At 43.3% G+C, this 21,971-nt stretch overlaps 1 protein-coding gene across 25 annotated transcripts in view; it reads right to left on the bottom strand.

Moving 5' to 3' along the window:
- Nucleotides 1-361: 361 nt before the first annotated feature.
- camk2g2 (calcium/calmodulin-dependent protein kinase (CaM kinase) II gamma 2) overlaps nt 362-21,971 on the bottom strand; it is a 54,557-nt gene continuing 32,947 nt past the window's right edge. The window contains exons 7-22 of one of the 25 annotated variants that reach the window (XM_062400749.1): nt 21,068-21,170; nt 20,714-20,797; nt 20,516-20,610; nt 18,657-18,779; nt 17,795-17,878; nt 17,625-17,667; nt 16,607-16,666; nt 13,936-13,976; nt 11,770-11,850; nt 10,408-10,452; nt 9,149-9,203; nt 6,474-6,581; nt 5,405-5,480; nt 5,137-5,231; nt 4,410-4,661; nt 362-3,558 (exon numbers count right to left, since the gene is read on the bottom strand). In XM_062400749.1, coding sequence (XP_062256733.1) covers nt 4,429-4,661; nt 5,137-5,231; nt 5,405-5,480; nt 6,474-6,581; nt 9,149-9,203; nt 10,408-10,452; nt 11,770-11,850; nt 13,936-13,976; nt 16,607-16,666; nt 17,625-17,667; nt 17,795-17,878; nt 18,657-18,779; nt 20,516-20,610; nt 20,714-20,797; nt 21,068-21,170 — 1,326 coding nt within the window. In that variant the 3' untranslated portion in view covers nt 362-3,558; nt 4,410-4,428. Of the gene's footprint in view, nt 3,559-4,409; nt 4,662-5,136; nt 5,232-5,404; nt 5,481-6,473; nt 6,582-9,148; nt 9,204-10,407; nt 10,453-11,769; nt 11,851-13,236; nt 13,270-13,935; nt 13,977-16,606; nt 16,667-17,624; nt 17,668-17,794; nt 17,879-18,656; nt 18,780-20,515; nt 20,611-20,713; nt 20,798-21,067; nt 21,171-21,971 lie in introns of all 25 variants that reach the window. The other 24 variants (XM_062400750.1, XM_062400755.1, XM_062400751.1 and 21 more) reach the window with 24 other exon arrangements.

The raw sequence follows: 21,971 nt of genomic DNA, 5'->3' as shown, positions 1-21,971 counted from the left end.
GGCCTGCGGTTAATTCCACCTTCATCAGGGATTCATCAGTTTGTGTTGGATCTCTTCAAGCTGTGAACACAACTTAATCATTCTGGAAGCCGCTGAATAACATTGTTTAGTGGTGGAAAGAATCAAAGTACATTAACTCAGGTGCCACACCTCAGTACAGCTCTGAGGTACTTGTACTTCAAGTATCATCATTCTCTGCTACTTTCTACTCCAGTTTACTTCACATTAAGTACCCCACTTTAACTTTAAGAGTTCAAAATCTACTTAACTCAGCTCCACCTCAGTAAACTACAATATAAAAGGGCTGCTAACAACATCATTATGCATAAATAACAGTAACATGAAGAAGAAAAACACTTGATAGTTTTAAACATATGATTTTTATTAACTGTTTGGTCATGCAAAAAAATCCAGCATCCAATTGAAACTCAGAGTATAGACGTATGCAGCCTCTTTAGTATCAGGTTACAATGCAATAAACAAACTGACAGAGGATCAGGGTTGACGAGCTAAGGCTTCTCTAATCTTTATGCTTTTTAATGTGAGATAACATGGCTTGATTTCAAAACCTCAGACGGACACATTTCATAACCTCGAGGATGCAAGTAACACAGATTTTCATTTCTCTATCAAGTAAACAGTGAAAAAAATGACCAGAAAGTAGACATGCATACTTCTTCCATTTGTAAAAATGCATATATAGTGTGACTGCTGAAGACAGTGGTTTCAATTTTCCCTTTTTCGACATTTGAGTTTTTCCAAGAATCTTTTTGTTTCAGTCACGTAGGTTTTAATCTGACATTTGTTCGATATTTGCCAAAGTATCTGAACTCAGTTGGTTTAAACTTTTGAATATTTGAAAGTTAAGTTTATATGAATAAAGACAACAGAGGACACGCTGCTTTAGCTGTTGTGAACAAACTCTCTTGTTTGTGCCATTAGCCTGAAGTCTGTGTAAAGTTTAAATCTGGTCTCATTTACAATAAAGTTGAAAATAATTAGAATTTTGACATTGCAATAAATCTGAGCAGCTGAAACAAGGAGTTTATTCTGTCATACTTTAGGCAATTTACGAGACAATTACCACCTAAGTTGTTTTCAGGGTACAAAAATTCAGATTTCACATGAAATGTCCAGATCTGTAAATTGGACGATTAGAGATTAAATATTATACAAAAACCCTGCAGGTCACTCATACTGTATGGGTCATTTTTAAATCTTAATTTAAAAAAAATTATTACGACACCATTTTTCAAGATTTTAATTATTGACCAGCTGCCAATTCTTCAGATGGAAATTGACTTCTCAGGGAAAATGAAGCTAATAATATTAGTAATGATAAATGATCATGAACATCTGTGTCTCTCTTTCTGCTTTAACGTCTTAGTGTTCAAACAACTTGATAAAACCATCCAGATACTTCGGCAAACTCGTGATTCGGCCAGTTTTGAATAACGGGTGAAGTTAAACTGCATCTTACTCAGTAATCTAAACATTCCCACGACAACACACACACACGCACACACACACACAATGAAAAGAAAAGCATCTCATGTCGGTGGCATCAACAGACAACAGGCCCAGAGCCCACAGCACAGACAGAACCACTAAGAGCCATAGAAAAAAAAACATCACATCGTCTCAGTACAGATTTCAAAACAATTTGTTGTCATGGTGCAAAAAGTGTTGGTGAGTGGGGGGGTGCACAGTTTTCAGGGCGTGTCAGATATGTCACAACACTCAGAGGAAAGATACAGCAGGACGGGGAAAGGAAAACCACGGACGCATGTTGTGTCCTTAAAGCGACAATCTCTGCCCTCATGTGCTTTTGTAATGTTGTGTCTCAATAGGATAATAAGTGTATCTGCCCTGAGGCTTCAGCATCAACAGGAACAGTAAAACTCCATCTTGGCCTCCCTTCGCTTCAACCCCCCACATTTTGTTATCGTTGTAGCTAAAACAAGTGATCAAAATATCAACAACCAAACACTAACAACTACCACATTTACAACGGAAACTGACCAAAGGGACCGAATCCACTGATTGGCCACGAGCGAAGGTCCCAGGAGCCCCGAGCCGACGCAGCCCTCTTTCCCCTTTACGCCCTCAACATGCGTTTTGATATCGTACTTCACAGAGAAGAACAGCGAGCCGAGACGGACGACACACACACTTTAAGAACACAATCCAAACTAGAGACTAAAGACAGTGAGGGGGACGTCGTCCGGAGGGTGAAGGTCACAGGGGTCACACATGCCGAGTGCGAGAGGCAGGAATGATGGAAGCAGACGGGTGGACGGGGGGGCGGGCGAGCGGAACCTGAAGTTCCAGAAAGGTTCTCTCCCCCAGACGAGCTAACACAACAGCATCGAGTGTCTACGTGTCTGTGTGGGAACAGTTCAGGCCGTTACACCAGACGAGTCATGCTTCACACCAAACAACACATTTAAACACGTACAAATAAGACGGTGGTGTTGCTGTGTGTGTATGTGTGTGTCTGTGCCGGGAGGAGCTTTTAGGATCTGACGCCACCAAGTGTAGACTCCTAACACTGGGGGCCTAGACGGACGGGGGAGCCTGCACCTTCAGGAAGAACTGGCCTGGATGGTGCTCCACCGGAAAGCACAGTGTGTCTGTTTGTGTGTGTGTGTGTATTTACACCCCAGGACCTCAAGCAGAAAAACTAAACGCACATCCATCCCTCTCATGCTGTCCCCCCCCCCCCTCCCTCTTTCTCTGATATAAATATCTATTTATACACAACTCTATTAAATAAAGTCCCTGTTTTTGATTAAAAAATGACCCTTTTTTTTTTTACTCCAACACAAAATACTTTTAAAATTCATAAGTCAGACGATAAAAAAATCAAACAGTTTAATGACACAATACAAAAAGTCCAAATAAGAACAAAGGTCCCTTCAGTAACATCACTAAACCCGACACTTGAAACGGGTATCACCTTTTAATATCCCCTTGTTCCCATTAACCCCACCAAACACCCCCCCCCCCCACCCCGCAACTGCAAAACAAACCACACTTCTATCAAAGTCGACATTCGGCTGCTCCCTCAACACACACACAAAGATCCACGGTTTATACTTGACCCCCTCCTAGTCCTATGTATGTGAAGTGTATAAATAACTTTAAACTTTTTTTTTTAAAACATGTTAATACTTTTCCAGACAGCAGACAGACCAATGGGGGGGGGGGGGGGTAAAGGCCGTGGGAGAAAAGGACCAGGACAGCACCACCCCTGTGTCGCCCCTAGAAGCATGCATCACCTGCAAGGAGGGCCCCCCCCTCAGCCGGGCCCCAGCCTCATCTAACTAGGATTTGGACTGGATTGGTGTTGGCCGGTCGTTCAGTCAAACTTTTGATATATATATGTTTTTTGGTTTGGTTTATTTGTCTGATAATATATTTGTCCCCTCTTTTGTGTGTTCTTTTTTTGTTTTTTTTTTACAACTTTCCAAGCAGCCTCGCTCCCGACCAGGGTCCAGGCGCCGATCCGGCCACGGGGATTTAAATGCTCCAAACAGCTTTAGAGTTCAGGCAAAGCTGCAGAGGGGAAAATGAAGGATTCGATTATTAGAGCGTGACCAGTGTCCGAGGGGTCAGTTCATCCACCAGCTCAGGACGTGAGTTACAAGTTTGGGTTGCAAATGAACTCTGTAAACTGCACGAATCAAAATCCAAGAGAGTAAGAACATAGATTACAAAATAATCTGAACAAATTGCACAATCACATTAAAGTTTTATCTTTATATTGCAGTATTACTTGTCGTACTAGGAGACCCTGAAATACCCCTGAGGTACCGTGACAAGGATAAAGATAGTTACTGTAAACTGTTCCATTAAATACAAGGTCATTCACTTTGAATTGAGCTGGTGGCAGGAACCTCAAACTAATTCCAGGGCTAATCACCAGAATCCATGTGTTTCTTGCAATTTGGATGCACTGACCCTTTAATGTGAATAACTATCAGGTATTAATGCATCAGTTTGGAAAATATGATTATAAGCTTTCTTCCTCAAAATGAAATGACAAGATCCATTTCAACTGAACCTGCGTCTGAGTCGGGAGGAGCAGGATAATCTTTTTCTGTCGGAGCCTCCAGTGAATTCTGAGACTTTTGTGTTGTCTCAGTTTTATTACAGACACTCCCTGCAGCAGGGACTAACCCCCCCCCCCCCCCCCCCGCGAGAGAGAAGCAGGAGTAAAACAATAAAGCTTTTCTGTCTTAAGGCAACAAGCTGCTTATTGTTTTTAAGAGAAGATCCTCAACAATAAAAACCAAATAACCTGTGCAAGGTGTTTTTTCACAGCCTGTCGTGACCCGAGACATTAAACTATAACTGCCCCCGTCAGACTGTCACAGTGACACAACAGTGATGTATCATCACCGTACCTGAGCCTGGGTTGTCGGTTCACTGCAGCGGTGCCGCCGGTGCCCCTGAGCAGTGGAAGTGCACGTTGAGCCACTTGGCCTCGCGGCGATGCCACACGCGCGTCTCCTCCGACTGGCAGGAGCGCGGCCGGCCCTGGGCGTCCATGTACTGCGTCAGGCGGATGTAGGCGATGCAGGCGGCGTCCTCTCCGATCAGGTGCACGTGGGGGTTGAGGATGGTGGTGTGCACCGGCTTGCTGTTTTTACTCAGAACTGTGGGGACGGAGTTCAGATGTTGGGTTTTTCTGGCGTCACGGAGCATTGCACATTTCACAGACTGAATAACTGAGAACCACAGAGACTTTTAGGACTGCCGAATCAGCTGATGTCCTCTGACTAACTTCTGCTTCACAAGGAATCAAGTATATTTATACGATTCTCAGAGCCCATAAGTTGATTTGTTTGTGGTCACAATTTCAATCTTCCTCTTTACAGAGCAGCAAGTTCATTCAATCAGTCCCTGACTTCTCGTTCTCTCTTTCTCACACTGACAAAATGTCTTCCTCTGTCAATCCAGAGCTACTGAAGGTGCAATGTAAGAGCTGGTTATAATGACACACACAACCATTGTTATTGGACACATCTGTAAACTGTACAGAGACACATTCAGGACGTAGTAATGCCAGAGTTGATTGGATCTCTTAGGCCTCTGATGAAGATCCACAAAACAGACTGAAACTGAACGTACGATTATCAAAGTAGAACTTGTGGAAGTCCATTCCCTCCACCAGGTTTCCCAAAGCTTCCGGCTCGAAGGAGGTGAGTCCAGGGTCACAGATTCTCCTGTCGGGAAAACAGGAACAGACGTAAGGCTTCTGTGGTTTGAACATTTTGAAGTAATGCTTATTTTTTACAAGAATTTTTTTTAGGTTGCAAAAGAAGTGATCGTGAAACAAGGCATTAAGAAGCCAACATCTCCACAGAGGCTTCTGTGTGAGTGGTGTTCTCAGACTTACGTGTAAGCCTCAAAATCCCCGTTGTTGATGGCTTCAATCAGCTGCTCAGTCATCTTGATGATCTCCTGTTTGCGAGCTGGAAGCAGTGAGACAGAAAGACGGATGAGGGAGGAGGCCAGGAGACAACCACGACACGGAGATGGTTTTTAAATGGGAGCATGCAAGTATCTCTCCTCGTTTCACTGAGTCTCTGCCTGACGAGGCTGCGAACCTCTGACCTCAGTTCATCAAATGGGCGCGGCGCCTCCGGCAACAAGGACCGTGACATTTGGAGTCAGCCTGTGCAGAACACACCATGCTGTTCCCTCCACGTTACATCCAGTGAATCACTAAATGTCTCAGAATGTGAACTCAACTGAGCTCCACTGAGTTCCTGGTTCAAATGTCACAGCCCCAAAAAACCCACAACCCAGTCAATGTCTCTTTTTTCAAAATACCACCAAACTATGCAGGAAACAAAATTCCCTAATTGCTCAGATACACCAGAAATTAACGAAATTTAGTCACAAAGGTCAAGAGAATTAAAGTGCCACTCCAGAAAAGCACACACTGCAAACACACACCAGGGTTTGTGTCTGACAATTAATTTGTTTGTCTCCCCAAGTCCTCAAACTGTACAAACAACCTGCACGGCACTTACTCAGTTTGACGCTGCTGCCTGCAGGGGGCGACAGACTGGACCTGGGTTCAGGACAGGAGCTCTGAGCTGCTGGGGCTGTGGGGCTGCTACCAGCCTCCTGCAGGGCACCAGCTGCAGGTACAGTCACCCCAGTAAAATACCATTACAGTTAGCATATAGCTGAGAACGAATTTCTACTCGACACTAAATATAATGAAGTAGCGATTGTAAGAAACTGGATTGGAAATTTAGGAGCGGTAGTCTGGACTTGGAGCCAGTGGGTGGCAGCAGAGGACGGGGAGAGGGGGGGGAACTCGTGCAGTGATGGAGAAATGGAAGGGAGGAGGTCAGAACAGCTGCTGCAGCTCTGATGCTGAGTATCAGAGGGAAAAGTTCAGGACACAAAGGTCAGAGCTGAGGGTGGAGTCGGGTAAACTGCTGCTAACTTACAGGTGGGTGGTGGGCAGCGAGGAGACAGGGTCGGGGTCTGCTCCTCAACAGTGCTGCACTGGCTTAACACTGCACTGTCTGTACTAGTGGAAAGACAGACAGCAGCCACTGCCCCCCGTCATAGGACAAACACACAAACAGAGAGCGTGAGATGATCAGTCCAGAAACTCATTAGTCAACAGATCCATGATATATCCGATGAATGGGTTGTTTAGATGCCAAAGTTCACAGAGCACGAGGTGGTGGATAAAAAGAAAACCAGGATTCATCACTAGTTGAAATATTTGCTTCGTAAACGGCCCCCCCAAAACAAGTGATTAGAATGATCGTGAATGAATTCTCTCTCTCTATCCTCTTCGATCTAATTCCTCCAAACGCTCCGATTCATCATTTTCCTCAGAACACAGAATAAAGGAGACAGATGTAGAGCTCAGTGAGGTGGAGACTGTGAGCAGCACAAACATGAAGACCACAGAGATCACACGCTTCAGATTTATATAAGTTTGAATGAATTTTTGTTTAAAAGTGATGTTCATATAAGTTGCATCATACCAGGTGGTTACAGCACAGAATTTAAATATGACTTTAACCTCTAATGACAGTTTTTTTAGACTCTTGGCGACAGTGGACATAATTGAGAGCCAAACACTGTCATATTGTATTTTAATAACTTAAAATACAAGGATTTCTTCCAGTTTCCACATTTGGAAGTTACAGAGAAACATCATTGTTCTTCTGAAGTCATGTTTCTGGCCACATCATAAATATAAGTTAAGTTCATAAAGTTCTGTTTTCCACCAACTCCTGGAAGAAATAATCTGGCTCGTGAGTTCCTAACTTTGAGTGTCAGCCATTTGGTGCTGAGTGGGTGGTGTTCAGTGGGTTTTCTTTGTTGCAGCCATTTGCCTGCTGTGACCAAGACAACACCATGAGAGTGAGTTCTGTGGCTGACAGCTAAACAATGAGCTGAAGTCTAACGCTCCACAAAGAGGAGAACTGACGATTCTCCTCCGCCGCCTGCTTCATCACGTTGTTGCCACATTTAAAATATTGATCAGAAGGGAATTTGAGAACACTCAGATATCTGGTGCTGCTACAACAGGCTGCAAAGCTGCAGGTACCGAGGGTCCTTCTGCTCACGTTCCTCTGTAACTACCAACGTGTCGACCCGGTGCTTCATCTCACAGAGCTGCTGCATCCTCGTAGTGTCTGAGTAGACAAACTTCAGATTCATGGAACTTTCCGTCTAAATCAACTTGAACTAAATGAATTCAGCCTCAGAGGCAGCCGGAGGAGAGAGCGGCCTCTCGATTGCATGTCACTCTGAGATCGAGAGCCGGTAAACCCACGGAAAGCTGCTCAAGTAGCTAGATTAACTCTTTTCTGGAAAGCTGCGGGAAGCTCTGTCCTACTTCATCCACCTGAAAACATTCAGGCGTCATCCTCCGAGCGGAAGACGGCTAATTAAAGGCTTAGGTGGAGAGAGGCATTAATGCCGGTAGGCGTGCACACACACTCACACTCACACAGCCAATCAAAAAAGAGGCAGAGGTGCCGACACTCGGTCGAGCACAGTGAGCGTTGTTAATGAGGATGTCACACCAAACTCTTGATCTGTTAAAAAACTGTCTCTACACTTTTCACCATGTTACTTTTTACAGTGGACTACTCTGTACTTTTCCATATATAAGTACACAAGCTTTTCATCTCATTCATCTTTCACTATGATGCTCACAGGCATCTCTCATCTGAACGGATTGACTCACTGGACGCAGGCGACAGCAGTGATGAGGAAGCTCTCAAACATTTCACTTAAAGGTAGACGAAAAACTTTAAACTTTTTATAAGCCGGGAAAAGTTTCACTAAATTCAAAATCTGTGGGTTTTGTGTTGGTTGCATTTTAGTTGTGTAGCCGGATCTCACAGCTTTTACTGGATTATTAACCCTTTACGTAAAAGTAAAAATACATCAAGATCTACCCAAGTACAACTAAAAGTAAAAATGACTTGCTTTAAAATATATTAAGAATATACATTGTTTGTTTACATTAAGTTTACATTATACATATTTATTATCTTTAACAGTTCCTTTATTTTGTATTTATTAACTTTACTGAGTGTATATCTCATCAAAAGTAAAAAGTACTTTTCCCTATTGCAACAGTCTGGTACTGTGAGTACTGTGTACTTTGGTTACTACAAGAATAATATTATTGTCATATTAATCACTTGCTGAGTCTCTTCTCAACACATTTTCTTCCTAACCGATGACGCTGCTGCTGCAGGAGGCGGAGTCTAATGTTACCTGCTCACTCTTATTGGATCCTGGACCAATTCTGTTAGTGATTACTTAAAAAAAATAATAAGAATGTTGTGAACATGTAGCACAAGGCTTTGTAAAACTGTAGAGGAGAAGAAATTGCAGATATATGTTGTGGACTTAAAGTAAAAAGTACCTGAAACTGAATCTATTTAAGAAAGGTACAGATATATGAAATATTTACTTAAGTACAGTCACAGAGTAAAAGTACTTTGTGACATCGTGCCACTGAAACCTCTCCCCAGCAAACATGCACTACCTCTGATATAAAGTGAAGAAATACACCGGGAGCTTGTCATAATGTTCTGTGGAGGTAAAGTGAACCATGCAGAGAAGGTGGAAGTTGGACAAGTACCTTTCCTACCTTTCATGTCCTCCTCGTCTGCGTTATTACAGCTCTCTGTGGAGCCCTGTCAGAGAGAGAGAGGTCCACACACAACAGAGGGAGGACAGAGGAGTGGGTGGAAAGAGAGAAAGACGAGGGACAAGGGGAGACAGCGAGACAAATCATTCTTTTAATGCGTCAGTGAGACGGGAATCGGGGGGGGGGGGGGGGTTTGGACACTCTGCCCACACGGACACAGAGACAACCTGACGGACAGATGGACGGGTGGACGACTCCCTCCCAGGACCACAAACCAGCCGGGACCGCAGCGAGGGGAAGCACGGAGAGCCACGCACGCCAGAGAGGGTGTGAGCCAACTGAGCAGCTGTCACTAAATTTAACACAAGGGTGTGTGTCGGTGTGTCGGTGTGTAACTGCAGCAAGTCAGTGTTGTTAAGAATTAGTGAGAAAAGAAAGGTTTGTAACGGTGAATCTACACAGAGCAACTAAAGGGGTTAGAGCTGGATCCAGGTTGAGGAACAAACCTGAGGTGAGTGTTAGAGCTGCTGTTAGAGGCTGGGCAGGATTTTCTCTCTTAGATCCGTGTGAGAAGGAAACCAGTGAAGAGACACTGTGACTGGTTCAAATCCATTCACACTGAGCCGTAGCATTCTGTAGTCAGCTGAGTTGAATAGATAATTAAACTTAACTATATTAGGTGAAAAAATATAATCTTTTAACCAATTGATTATCTTTTAATCAAAGTTCATGTGGTATAAACATATATTTAACAGATTCAATTTGCCTTAAAATTATACAATAAACATAATTGCAAATTATTTTCCTTATTTTAATTATCTTTTATCTATTATCAAAAATGTACTCACAAGAATTGTGGTCGTTTGAGTTTCAATTTTTTCACCGATGGACTTAAGTAGTAAAGTAGCAGAAAACTCTTGCATTCAAATATTAAACCATTATTTAAAAGTAAGAATAAGGAAGTCCAATTATTAATTGGCAAAGTAAATAAACTTATTGTTTTTATTCTTCAAGATTATTCATATACAAGTTATGAAGCTAATAGTGTTTTTCAATGTAATGCAATCTAATACAAATATAGATTGTAAGGCTTCTGTGGCTCAATAATTCTAAACACAAGCTGGAGTTCAGAGGATTCCAGGAATATTTGTCATTTTGTATGAAGTCATATTCAGAGAAAATCCTCCACGCGTTACCTGCGAGTGTTAGTAACGGCTGCTGGTGGCTAGAGGTGGCAGGAGGAGGCTTACCTTGGTGCCGTCAGCTGGGTTGTGTACCACAGTGGTCTGGGCTTCCTGGGGGGAGGTAGGAGACACTTTACCATGCAGGGATGGAATGGATGAAAGAGGGGAAAAGGGTGGACGGGGATTCACCAGAGAGGATGCCAGGGAATATCAACGTATTCCTTGAGGACAAACGACAGACACGTTTGCTCGCAGAGAGGAGCTGCAGTACAGACGCTGAGGATCATTGCTGGTGAGTGAACAGATGACGTTCGGCGTCCTGTTGGCTACAGGAGCTTTTTTTAAATCCTCCAAAATGCACAAACAGCCATGAACACAAATATTCACCTGCAAGGGTCACGGCTGAGGAGGAGGAGGGTCCTGTGAGCGAATCAAAAAACCAATTTCACATTTCTGAGTCATTTATCGTTTTCTGGTTGATATCAACCATCTGTATCTGCTGCATTAGTGATTGTGAAGCCGCTCCTCATCCTCAGTCGTGACTCTTCCACACAAACATTTAACAATAAGCAATTCAACATCTGAGTCATCACAGTCACGGGGGTTAAGTCACACTCCTGATCCCGACCAACACCGACACCAACACCCAGGAACCTGAGAACATGCAGCCCCCTTGATACCATGTTGGATTGTGGGGAGTTAAAAAGTATTTAAACAAGTTTTAGGTATTTTAAGCCTTAATTAAAATCCTCTAGTGATTTACCTAATGGTGAAAAGTAAAGTTTGTTTGGAGAAAGCCTTGTTCAAGCTCTATTGTATATTTCATACATGGCTCCATTCCACAACATAAACAATAACAGGGGCTGCATCCTCATGTCTCTATTACACGTCTACACCAGCTCCTGTTTAACCCAGAACTCCTCATCGGCCACATATCGAAGAGCAATCTCGTAAAAATAACCCGAACCCGTCTTTTGGTGTTTTTTTTCGAGCTCTGCTTTCCCAGAAATTGCAATAACCCTGTCTGACTTCACAAGCAAGGCGCCGGAGCTCAGGTGACACACAAAGGAGTCACCGGGGCTTGACTGAATCGTCTGCTGTGGGGCCGCAAAATGAAAGTCATTCGTCTACCTGTCGATGTTGTGCCCTGTGTAAATCTATATCCACAGGAGGTCTGGGTAAAACACGAGCCAGGGGAGACGGTCTAACGAGAAACCAAACAACAACACAGCCGTTTAATCTTAAAGTCATCGAATCCATCACATTCATCTGTGTTCAGGACAGAAGCAGAGAGGATGAGGGACAGAGAAGATTTGACTCCACGTGGGATGTGACAGGAAGATGAGAACTAAAACATCAAAAAGATGGAGACGGTGACGTGGTGCCAGGGGAAAGCAACGTGAGAGAAACCAAATAGAGATGGGGTACCATTGGTGCTGAAGATGACATGCTGCTGTCTTTGGTGCTGCTGCTGCTGACTACACTGTTTTTACTGCTGTCTCCCTGCGACTGGGGCAAAGAAACACAACACAGAATGACTCCCACTGCTCCCACTGGGGATAAACCTACAAACCACAGAAAATAGAGCCGGTTAATGGCCAATATCAGTGTCCCCCATCATGTAGGACGGTAAGATTTAAAGCTTCATAATGCAGGAGTGGGACGTTCGATGCTAAACAGATTTATCTGATTATCTGTATCAGGCATCTGCACCTTACTGCCTGGTGCATCTCACAGTAGCTGTTGTTGTTGTTGTTGTTTTTAAATCCTCCTGTTGGTCTGTTGATCTTTAACATGACCTCTCTTTATCATCCGGAGCAGATTAAACGTCTTCAACAAGTTCCTTATGTGTTGAACTGATACATGTAGATTTTGGTTCCATTATAAACCTGAATATTCATTGACTGAGAAGCTCTTTGAGTCTAGCCTGCTTTTTCTACACCTGCTTTCAACAACTACAACTTCCGCAGAAAGAAAAGAAAAAAAGTACAGATCAGTCAGCACATGCATTTCAAATATTAATATCACAAATTTAAATCTAAAACAAGCTCCAGAAATGAAAGTTTTTGAATATAGTCACCAGTCCGCGTCTGTGCATGCAGTGAGAGGCCTCGAGTTTGTTCTCTAATTGTTGAGCGTGTGCGTGGAAGTGTGTATTACTTGTTATTTAAAGACTCAAAGTGAATCAAACATTGACTTTTCACCCAGAAATGATCCTGACGAGGATAAAGATTCTCTCCTGCTGACAAATAGCATCAAGTTCGATTTGATCGTGAAAATATTTAAAGTAATGAAAAGATTACGATGCAGAATTCGAACCAAAAAAAATTACATAATTTACTAAATTACACTGTTAAGTTTCTAACAAGCCTGAACTCTTATCTGCAGGTGACCAAGACAGCGGTTTTATTCAGAGGAAGAAAACAACTGAGACTCAAACCAAAAAATAAAAGATGATACAATAAATATACAATAGTTGAACAATGGGGAAATGATTGTATATTGATGTTAACGGTGATTACAAATTCTATGAGGGCAGAGATGACAAATTTGATGTCAAAATGCCTGATTTGATCCATAGGTCGGGGGGGGGGGGGGGGGTGTATCTGTGTGTGTTTGTCACTTTTCAGGATTTGGAAATGGTTTCGGTGACACCTATGGCAGAACAGGGGGCGATGCCGAGATGTTGGATGGAGTAAGGGAATCCAAACAAAAAGTGGACAAGACGGAAAATGTCATAGACGACGCGCCTCAGGCATTTCTACGTAAATGGGGGGGGGGGTCAACTGAAACGGAGGCGCGGGGGCGGGGGGGGGGGAGGAGGAGGAGTAGACTCGTAAAGAAGAGGAGACACGAATAATGAAAAATGGATGAAAACGACAGAGCCGATCTCACCATCAAACAAACACTCGAGCTGGACTTCCTTTTCTGACAGACAGCAATGGAGAGGAGGACAAAATAAGGGGTCATCGAGAAAACAAGGAACTAATCAAAGTAATAAAAGAAGTGAAGCTGCCATATTGATCCCAGAAAGAGGGGAAAAGGAAAAACAGCTGCACAGGAGCAACAATATTGAAACCACCGGTGGAGCGGTGTGTTTTATTGGAGGGCTGGATTATCTATGGTTTGATTTACTGTGTGTAAGAGGGATTTTGTGTTGGGCGCCTGTTGATCTTGGCGCTTCACTGCATGCACTGAGGCTGTCGATCAAACCGAGCAGCAGGACGTGATGGAGGCACAAATCGCTCAGAAGAAATAAATGGTGGTAAAAACAAACATCATCCTAAACGTCTATGACTCTTTATCATGTCCCTTATTGTCTCATATGAACACAATCAACCCACAACTTGATATTTTAATGTCTATCTTTTCCACTGAGCCACAAAAACATTTAAATCAGATTTTAAAAAGAGGAGGAAAGACTCTGGAACACAGAGGTAATTTAAAAGGACATACTTCTGTTTTCATATCAAAACACACACAGGTTATTACTGAGCAGTTCAGGGGGACGGACTGAAAGGGAGACAGCAGAACACAGGAAGAGTCAGAAAGACAGGAAGAGGCGATGAGTCCCTCTCGGGTCAGAGCACTTACCTTCACACCGTCCGACTTTTTGTTTAGTAAAGTTTTGCACGCTGAAAGAAAGAGAGAGAGGAAAGTGTTACACAACCAGAGTAGAGGCTGAGATCGCTCGCTCAGCAGAACTAAAAAACTCAGGTTATGGTCAAATAAATGACTTCCAGTGATGAAGTGAACCTCACGTCACAATAACATATCTCTGAGAGAAGAGCCGCTGCTTAATGTTTAAAAAGAAATTTGATATTTATGAAGAAACGAAAAACAAACTTGGAGAACGGAAAAAACATATTATTAAAATTTAAATCGTTTCAGAGCAGGTGCAAGCCCTGAAGGTGTTGATCCATTTTGTATTCCAATGTTTACACTCAATATAAAGTGAGAAATGAGAAAGTCATAATTATAACACATTGAGTTAAAGCATAGGAGTTCATAGGTTAGATTTTTGAGTTATCATTTTTATCTTTTGAGTCAAAACTGTGAAGATAAAAAATATTATAAGAAATATCTCAAAGACCAAACACTAACTTACTGTCTGTTAGTGTAAATTAAAAACCTGTTTTCATGCACCTGAACTCTGGAGCATGAAGTTAAACCCACACACAGAGATGCACAGCTGCTTCAGAAAGTCTTCAGGCATCTTCACATTTTCTCATTTACTAAAACATTGAGTTCTTTGGCAGCTCTGCTTCTTGTTGGTCACGTCTCTACAGGCTCCGCCGCCCTGAACCTGAAACAGTTTATCTTTCCCGTCAGATCCTTCCCAGCTGCGTCAGGTCTACAGAGAATTCCTCAGTGGCTTGAGGTTTGTCCCGACATGCAGTGTGAACTGTGAAGGGTCGGAATACTTGTTTATCAATGAGACATTTCAGTTTTCAGTTCGCGTTAGAAGTAAATCTACAAAGTGACGGAGCCTGAATACTTTCTGAAACGACTGTGGACTCAAAATAAACACAAACAAACATTGAGTCTCGATGATTCGCCCCTTACCTTCCGATTATAAAGAAGGAAGGAGGGCGATGAAGAAGACAAAGAAAAACAGTAAATATATTGTAAATATATAATCATACTCAATAACATGAACTGAAAACACCCGTCAGGCTGTTTGGGATTCATGCAAAGTGGTTCATCAACACGTCCGACATGCAGCATCCACCTCAGACCTGCTCAGTCTCTGAACAGTGGCCGAGCAGAAACCTGTAAAACACAGGACGTCATCTCTGCAGCGCCGCACGAGACCACGCTCGAGCAAAACAAGAAAATCCATTAGTGACAACTCGTCAGCAAAGGATCCACCTGATCAGAACCCAGGTCCCGACATTCACCTGCAAAGGGCTCAGGATGCTTCACACAAACTGAGTCTATTTTAACGATCTGACTTTTTGTCTGAAGCATTCTGAGCAGCGAGGCGTTTTGTGGTTTTGTCCGTTCACACAAGATTTATAATAACAGGCAGGAGAGAGAGGAACAAGAAGAGATCACACAGGACACTGCACTCGGTCCTCCAGCTTCCCATGCAGACTGGTATACTGGACAGTGCTGGACGCTCATTCACATGCTTGGCTGGCTTTCAGTGCCAGAGCCGTGCAGAGGAGATGCAGCGAGCACAGGCAGGCATCGACTGGGCCGCGTGCTGGAGATACAAACCAATTCAAAAGGAGGTGGAACTGGTGAGTGTTGGGCTGGGTAGACACCGTGCCACTTTAGAACTGTTGTGACTGTACCACTAAATCCATGTGAGACGCTAAGGACCCTGTGTGTTGAGTTTGCTCCTCACTGGAGTTTTTGTCGAAGAAGAATACGAAATTTGTGCGCTAATAAAGGAAATAAGGAGGAACTAGCTGCTTTGATCAGATTTGTGATTCTGTGATGAAACGACATGCAGGCAGTTAAATAAAATGTAATTAAATATGAGGCTTCTACATTGTAAACTGAGCTCTACATACAAGCTGACTTCTTTACTGTAGGAATCTCTTTATCTTTATCTTCCTTTTCGTACTTTCAGCCATAAACTACATTTCCTGTTATTGTGTTTGGGCGTTTCTGTTCCAGAGCCCGAATGGCGGCCGACCACAAACTGTGACATGTCAGTAACTCATCCAACCATCCGACAGCTGTGAACTACACTACAAAAAAAGACACATTGACAAAGCTGATAAAATCGTTAGGATTCAGAAATCGCATGGAAATCTGGAATCAAATCTCACAGTGTATGCCCGGCTTTAAAAACGGTTGAATACTGGTGTTTCTATTTATACTTGTCGTATCATAAAAGGTTTAAATGGTCGTTGGCTGGAGGTCAGAGGTCGTTGGCTGGAGGTCACAGGGTCGTTCAGGGTGTCAGCTGCTGAGTTCAACAAAGGAACCGAAAGATCCCGTCCTGGAGGGTTCTCTTTGTTCATTAGAGCGTCAGGACACGCAGCCAATACTGAGAGGTCAGCTGTAGTTTTTCATTTACATGTTGGTGTGTGTGTGCCGCGTGTGTGTGTGTGTGTGTGTGTGTGTGTGTGTGTGTGTGTGTGTGTGTGTGTGTGTGTAAGATGCCCCGGTGAAATGACGACCATTCTCAGGTGGACCATCAGTGAGCAGGCAGCAGGCAATAGGGGGAAGGGGGGGGTTCGAGCTACCCAGGACACATGCCAACAACCCAAGTGTAACGTTGGCAGCGCCCCCCCGCTGGCACACGTACCTTCCGTTGCCATTGCGGCCGTGCTGGTGGTGGCGGCAGGGCTGGTGTGCTGTCGTCCCACTATTGGACAGAGAGGGATTCAATGTGGTGCCACAGGCGGGACAAGAGCCTCACTGGAGTCGTCTTCCTTTAGCTTTACTGTGTCATCCAATGAGACGCTCACCATTCATGACATTTTAACTTTAGAGAGAAATTCCCCGAAACTCCTTTTGCAGTTGCAGACGAAAGCATAAACGGAGAAACACCGAATGCAAGAGCCACACGACAGAAACACAAAAGCATCTGTATCCACTTCTGCATTCGTGCTGCAGCTTTGTGTGGTTGTGTCGTCACTTTTTCATTTGTGTTGTCGCTCCTGTGGTTGTGTTGTAACATTTGCATTCACGATGTGGCTCTTGCATTTGTTTCCTCTGTCAATGCACTTAGTGTGAGACGTCTCGGCCACCGTGACGGACAGATGGGAAACCTTTGTACCAACATGCTTCTATCTCATCTCCGTGGACACTGTGGTAAAGCTACAGTTCTATGTGAAGCAGCTCAGAGGTCGGCCCTCCTCAGTCGGCATCAATCTTGACCAGTAAGAAGCAGTTGGCCCTGATCCACAGGAGCTGCTTTACTTACATGAAAGCATATCCACACAGGGGCCAGCAGCCATAACCCATTAGCTCGCTAGGCCGAGGTCCAGAGCACAAATAAGAGCGTTCAATCAAAAAGCGTTTCAGAGATCAAACCCGCTTACGAGGAGGAAATCAAAGCCAAACCCCCGGAGTGCGAAATGAAGACTGCAGACAAAGCTCGGACAAGAGTAAACATGTGCAGTGAGGGGGGGGGGGGGGGCGCAAACAGGAAGTAGAGCAGCAGGACATCATTGGAAGGATCAGGAAAAGACAAGTTCACACTGGGATCTATTTTAAATTAGACTTAATAACAGATTGTTTGAAGTCAGGTTTCTTCTTTGTGTGTCTTCATTCACACGTAGGTATCGTTGTTATTACTGTGATGAGTCAGTGAAGCTCACCTGAAAAGTTCCTGGACACCAGCATTGTTGTGAGGATGGCTCCCTACAGACACACAAAGATCCACAGTTTAAGTGTTTAAAGTGTTTAAGTGTTGTGCGGACGTGTGTGTGTGTGTGTGTGTGTGTGTGTGTGTGTGTGTGTGTGTGTGTGTGTGTGTGTTGATGCTCACTTTAAGTTTCCTCCTGGCGTTGAACTTGCGGAGACATTCCACAGTCTCTTGACGGTGCATCATGGAGGCCACAGTGGAGCGTTGCTGTGTGAAGACAGATAAACACAACTTGAGTGTTACACCATGTCGGGGGGGGGGGGGGGGGGGGGGGGCACTCACTCCATTATAACTGAACGACAAGGAGGACAGAAAGTGTGGAGGCAAAGAGTCCATTACTCCTGCATTAGGACACCGCCCAGTTCAGTTACTGGTCCTTGGGGTGACCATTGATGCTACTGCTACACAGTCTGGGGTAGAGTATTGATTCAAGCAGCAATAGGATCCAAACAGATTGAATTAATCCATCAAAGGTAAAGAAACTTCTTAGCACTGAAGCATTTTCTTCTCTGTTGCTGTGAAGTGCAAACGAGCAGTGAAACTGGATTTAATCATTTACAGAGAAAACCAAGAAATACCACATGTTTGGCAAATTCTGTGAATTCTGACACCTCCACTGATCTGGTTCTTTGATTAAAAGTTACCTGAAGGTCGCAATGAGCATTTTGGGAAGAAACATCAATGTCAGATGTGTTTGACAACTGTGCTGTCGACAATCAACGGTTTTAATTAACTCAGATTTGCTTTGAGTGCAATCGAAATGATTGTTTCTTTCAACCCAAAGTTACAAATCCTCTTCTAGTAAACAACATAGATAACTTAGCATCTGTTTGGTTCGACGTGAATTGAAAACTAGGCCTTTGGACCAACTCCTGGTCTTGGTTTAAACAGCTGTGTGCCGAAAATAAACAACTTAACATATTCAACAAAAAGAAAGCGATGACTTTCCCACGCGTGACGTGTGGAGGTGACGTGTGTGACTTACGCAGACCCAGGGATGCTTGATGGCCTGGTCGGCAGTGATCCGCTTGGCCGGGTTGATCGTCAGCATCTGATTGATCAGATTCTTGGCCTCGGGGGTCACGGTGTCCCACTCGGGAGAAGGAAACTGACAAAAGCAGAAATAAGAGTTGTCAAGAATGTGTTCTATTGTTAACATGCATTAATATATCATTATGAAAACATGTGAAGATACAACTTCTGATCTGAAATTTGAAACATCTTCATATTATTCATTATTTAAGAACTTTTGAAGAGCTCTGCAAAACAAAATAGACAGGGAAGCATGAATCACAGGATTCTGGACCCGCAGAACAACTAATTCTCCTTTATATGATAATATATAGACAAATCAAAAAGATCATGACGACCAACTGAAGAGTTTTTATTAAACAAAGAAGAGTGAGCAGAATGTGTGGCTGCTTTCAAGGTGTATCTCTCTCCTTATTGCATATAATGGAGGACATCGCAAATATTAACAGTGTTGACAGGTGAGTTCTACACTGAACTTTTTCATCTGAGCCGAACGCCGGGTTGTGGTAAAATAAATGTGCATCAATTACCAACTTGTCAATAACTCAATGTGCCTTTTTGTTTATGAACACACAACCTCTGTTGAGTGTAAAGCAAACAAGCAGCAGAAGAGGAGTTATGGTGCGTGCGCAATAAACCTGGAAATTATTGAGCTGTAAAATTATCTTTGAGATTTTTACGAGTGCAGTGGACGATCATAATCACATCAGCTCCCCTTAGTGGAACAGCTCTTCCTCCTCATCGCCCCTTTTTTCTTTAGCACCTTTCATTTTTCTCCAGAAATCACTTCATCGCACGTTGGCTTCTATTAAACACATTCGATGCTTCCTAATGGAATGATAATCATGATAAAGATGATTGTATCATATTTCGTGAACCGGAGGTGTTCAGATTAGGACGGAAACTCAATGAAAACCACAGCACTAATCAGTCCCATGTAATTTACTATGTAGGTTGATTTATTGTAACTTTATACTTTCCTGTTACTTTCTTGTCACTGTATCGTGTTTGTTTCTGTTGATTTCTCAGGATTATTAATTTATTAATTTTTAAAAACGTGAGACAACCAGGTGGAGTCTTCAAAGTCAGATCCCCCCCCCCCAAAAAAAAACATGTTCAATACTTAAATTCTAAGCAAGTTGTCAAGAGACATCAACTCTAAACATTTAAGTATCAGTTAATTAGAGTCATAAATGATGGAAGGTATCTACACGACAATGAGGATGTTGGAGAAGTGCACATTGTTATTAGTGCTTGTCGCAGTCGCTTCATATCAGTGTTCTTATTATGCACATTCATTAGATGTGGTTGCTTCCAATTACGGAAATTAATACGGGTATTAAGTTTCTATCTCCCAGAGGACTTTGACAAGATCTGATAAATAAGCCTATTGCTCCCTCTCTCCATAGTAAATCGCTGAAGATTAAAAAATGATCCAATGACAAGAGGCAAGCAATTAAAACTTGAAATGTAATATTTAAATGAGTGTGTGCGACAGAATGTGTTATCGGATGAGACCAGAGATGAAGGTGTCCTGCAGGGCTCGTGGCGAGAGTTGACATTCACGTCCATTGTGTCGCAAACAGGAAACAAAGAGTGTGTGTTGCAGGACTCAAGATTCCAAGGAACTTGCGGTAGGAGCTTCCCCTGATCAATAGTTTTACATTAATAGATCATTAATAATAGATCAAATAACTGACAGTGAATTCTCCGGTGGCCTTTTCCTCTTCTCACCCAGTTGAAGTGAACTCTAAACTCGCCCTGTGTTTACCTGATGTTTGGATAAACAGATGGAGAAGAGCGTGAACTCACGTCGTAAGCACCAGCCTTGATCTGCTGGTACAGTTTGTGTTGGTCCTCGTCCCAGAAGGGGGGGTAGCCCACCAGCAGGATGTACAGGATCACACCTGACGCACACAAACACACAAACACACACACATTCTCTATAAACAAATGTACGTGTGAAGGATAGTTGTGGCAGCATACATGCATTGATTCTGGTTGACTGACCACATGCCCATATGTCGACTGGTTTGCCGTACGGGTCCTTCCTCAGCACCTCTGGAGACAGGTATCCTGGAGTTCCTGCAAAACCTGCACAAACAAACATTTACATTGTCAGTGAGTCAACCTTCTATTTACCCTCTTCATCATCATCATCATCATCATAATCTTCTCTTTTCTCTAATAGTTACAAAACTCAGCATATTGTTTTTCATGGTCTGAGCCAACAAGCTCCTTGCTACTTTAATACTTCATGTCCTCAGGCAACAAGTGTGAGTCTTTGACGAAGCTGCACAAAGTGAAAACTGGTAGAATGAGGCGACACATTCTATTTGTGATGAGCAGAATGTGATTTCTTACCAAACCAGGCCTGCTGCTCCCCCTGCACCTCGATGGCAAGACCGAAGTCTGCAAGCTTCACCGCGGCTCCCTTCATCTTACTGGCCAGCAGCAGGTTCTCCGGCTGCAACACAGACACACACACACACAGATCTTCAGGATGAAACGTTTTCACTCAGGTCGGCAACTGAGGACGGTTTTCCACATTCCTTTGTCAACTGGTATTTAAGGTTAAAGGTTAAAAATACACAAGATGTCCATCCACAGCTGGAAAATGAAAAACTTGAGGGTCAACACTCAATCAGGCGTTAACTGAGATACGGTTGTCACATTCATCTTTGGACAAACTCCTAAGTTTTTGCATGAAATAAAATATAGATGATATATGAGGAGGAAATAATACGATATAAATATAAGAGGACAAAATTCACTTCATTAAAGGAGGAAACAGAGAAGCACGTCCCCTCCCTCAGAAAACGACTCTCCAGAGGTAATGAGCCATGAACTGGACGAGCAGGCGACAAAGGAAGAATCTCTTCACTCAGCTCCGACAGGATTTAACATTTCCACACTCGTCCGACTGAGTGAGAAGTCCGGACTTGAGCTGTGATTTACTTTGTGTGAAAGTGTGTCCTCACGTTCCTCATTTTGATCTCCGTGCTTCATAGTTCCTCTCACTCAAGGAGAAGAGACAGAGGAAACATGTGAGGTCAAGTGAAATCTGTCGAGAGGTCACGTACTGAGTAAAACTGAACAGCTGTTTCAGAATTCACTTCCTAAAGGTTTCCTTCATAATAAAGGGTTGTGAATACTGCTGCTGTAAATACATGAGCAACACAACTGATCTCAGCCAAGTGGAAATGCACCATGTGTCCACTTATGTTAAAGAGATGAAATGTGCTCAACCAGCACAAAGGTCACACGA

The sequence above is a fragment of the Platichthys flesus genome, chromosome 12, assembly GCF_949316205.1.
Source record: "Platichthys flesus chromosome 12, fPlaFle2.1, whole genome shotgun sequence".
In the NCBI taxonomy this organism is placed as follows: Eukaryota; Metazoa; Chordata; class Actinopteri; order Pleuronectiformes; family Pleuronectidae; genus Platichthys; species Platichthys flesus.
This window is presented reverse-complemented; position numbering and strand designations above follow the sequence as displayed.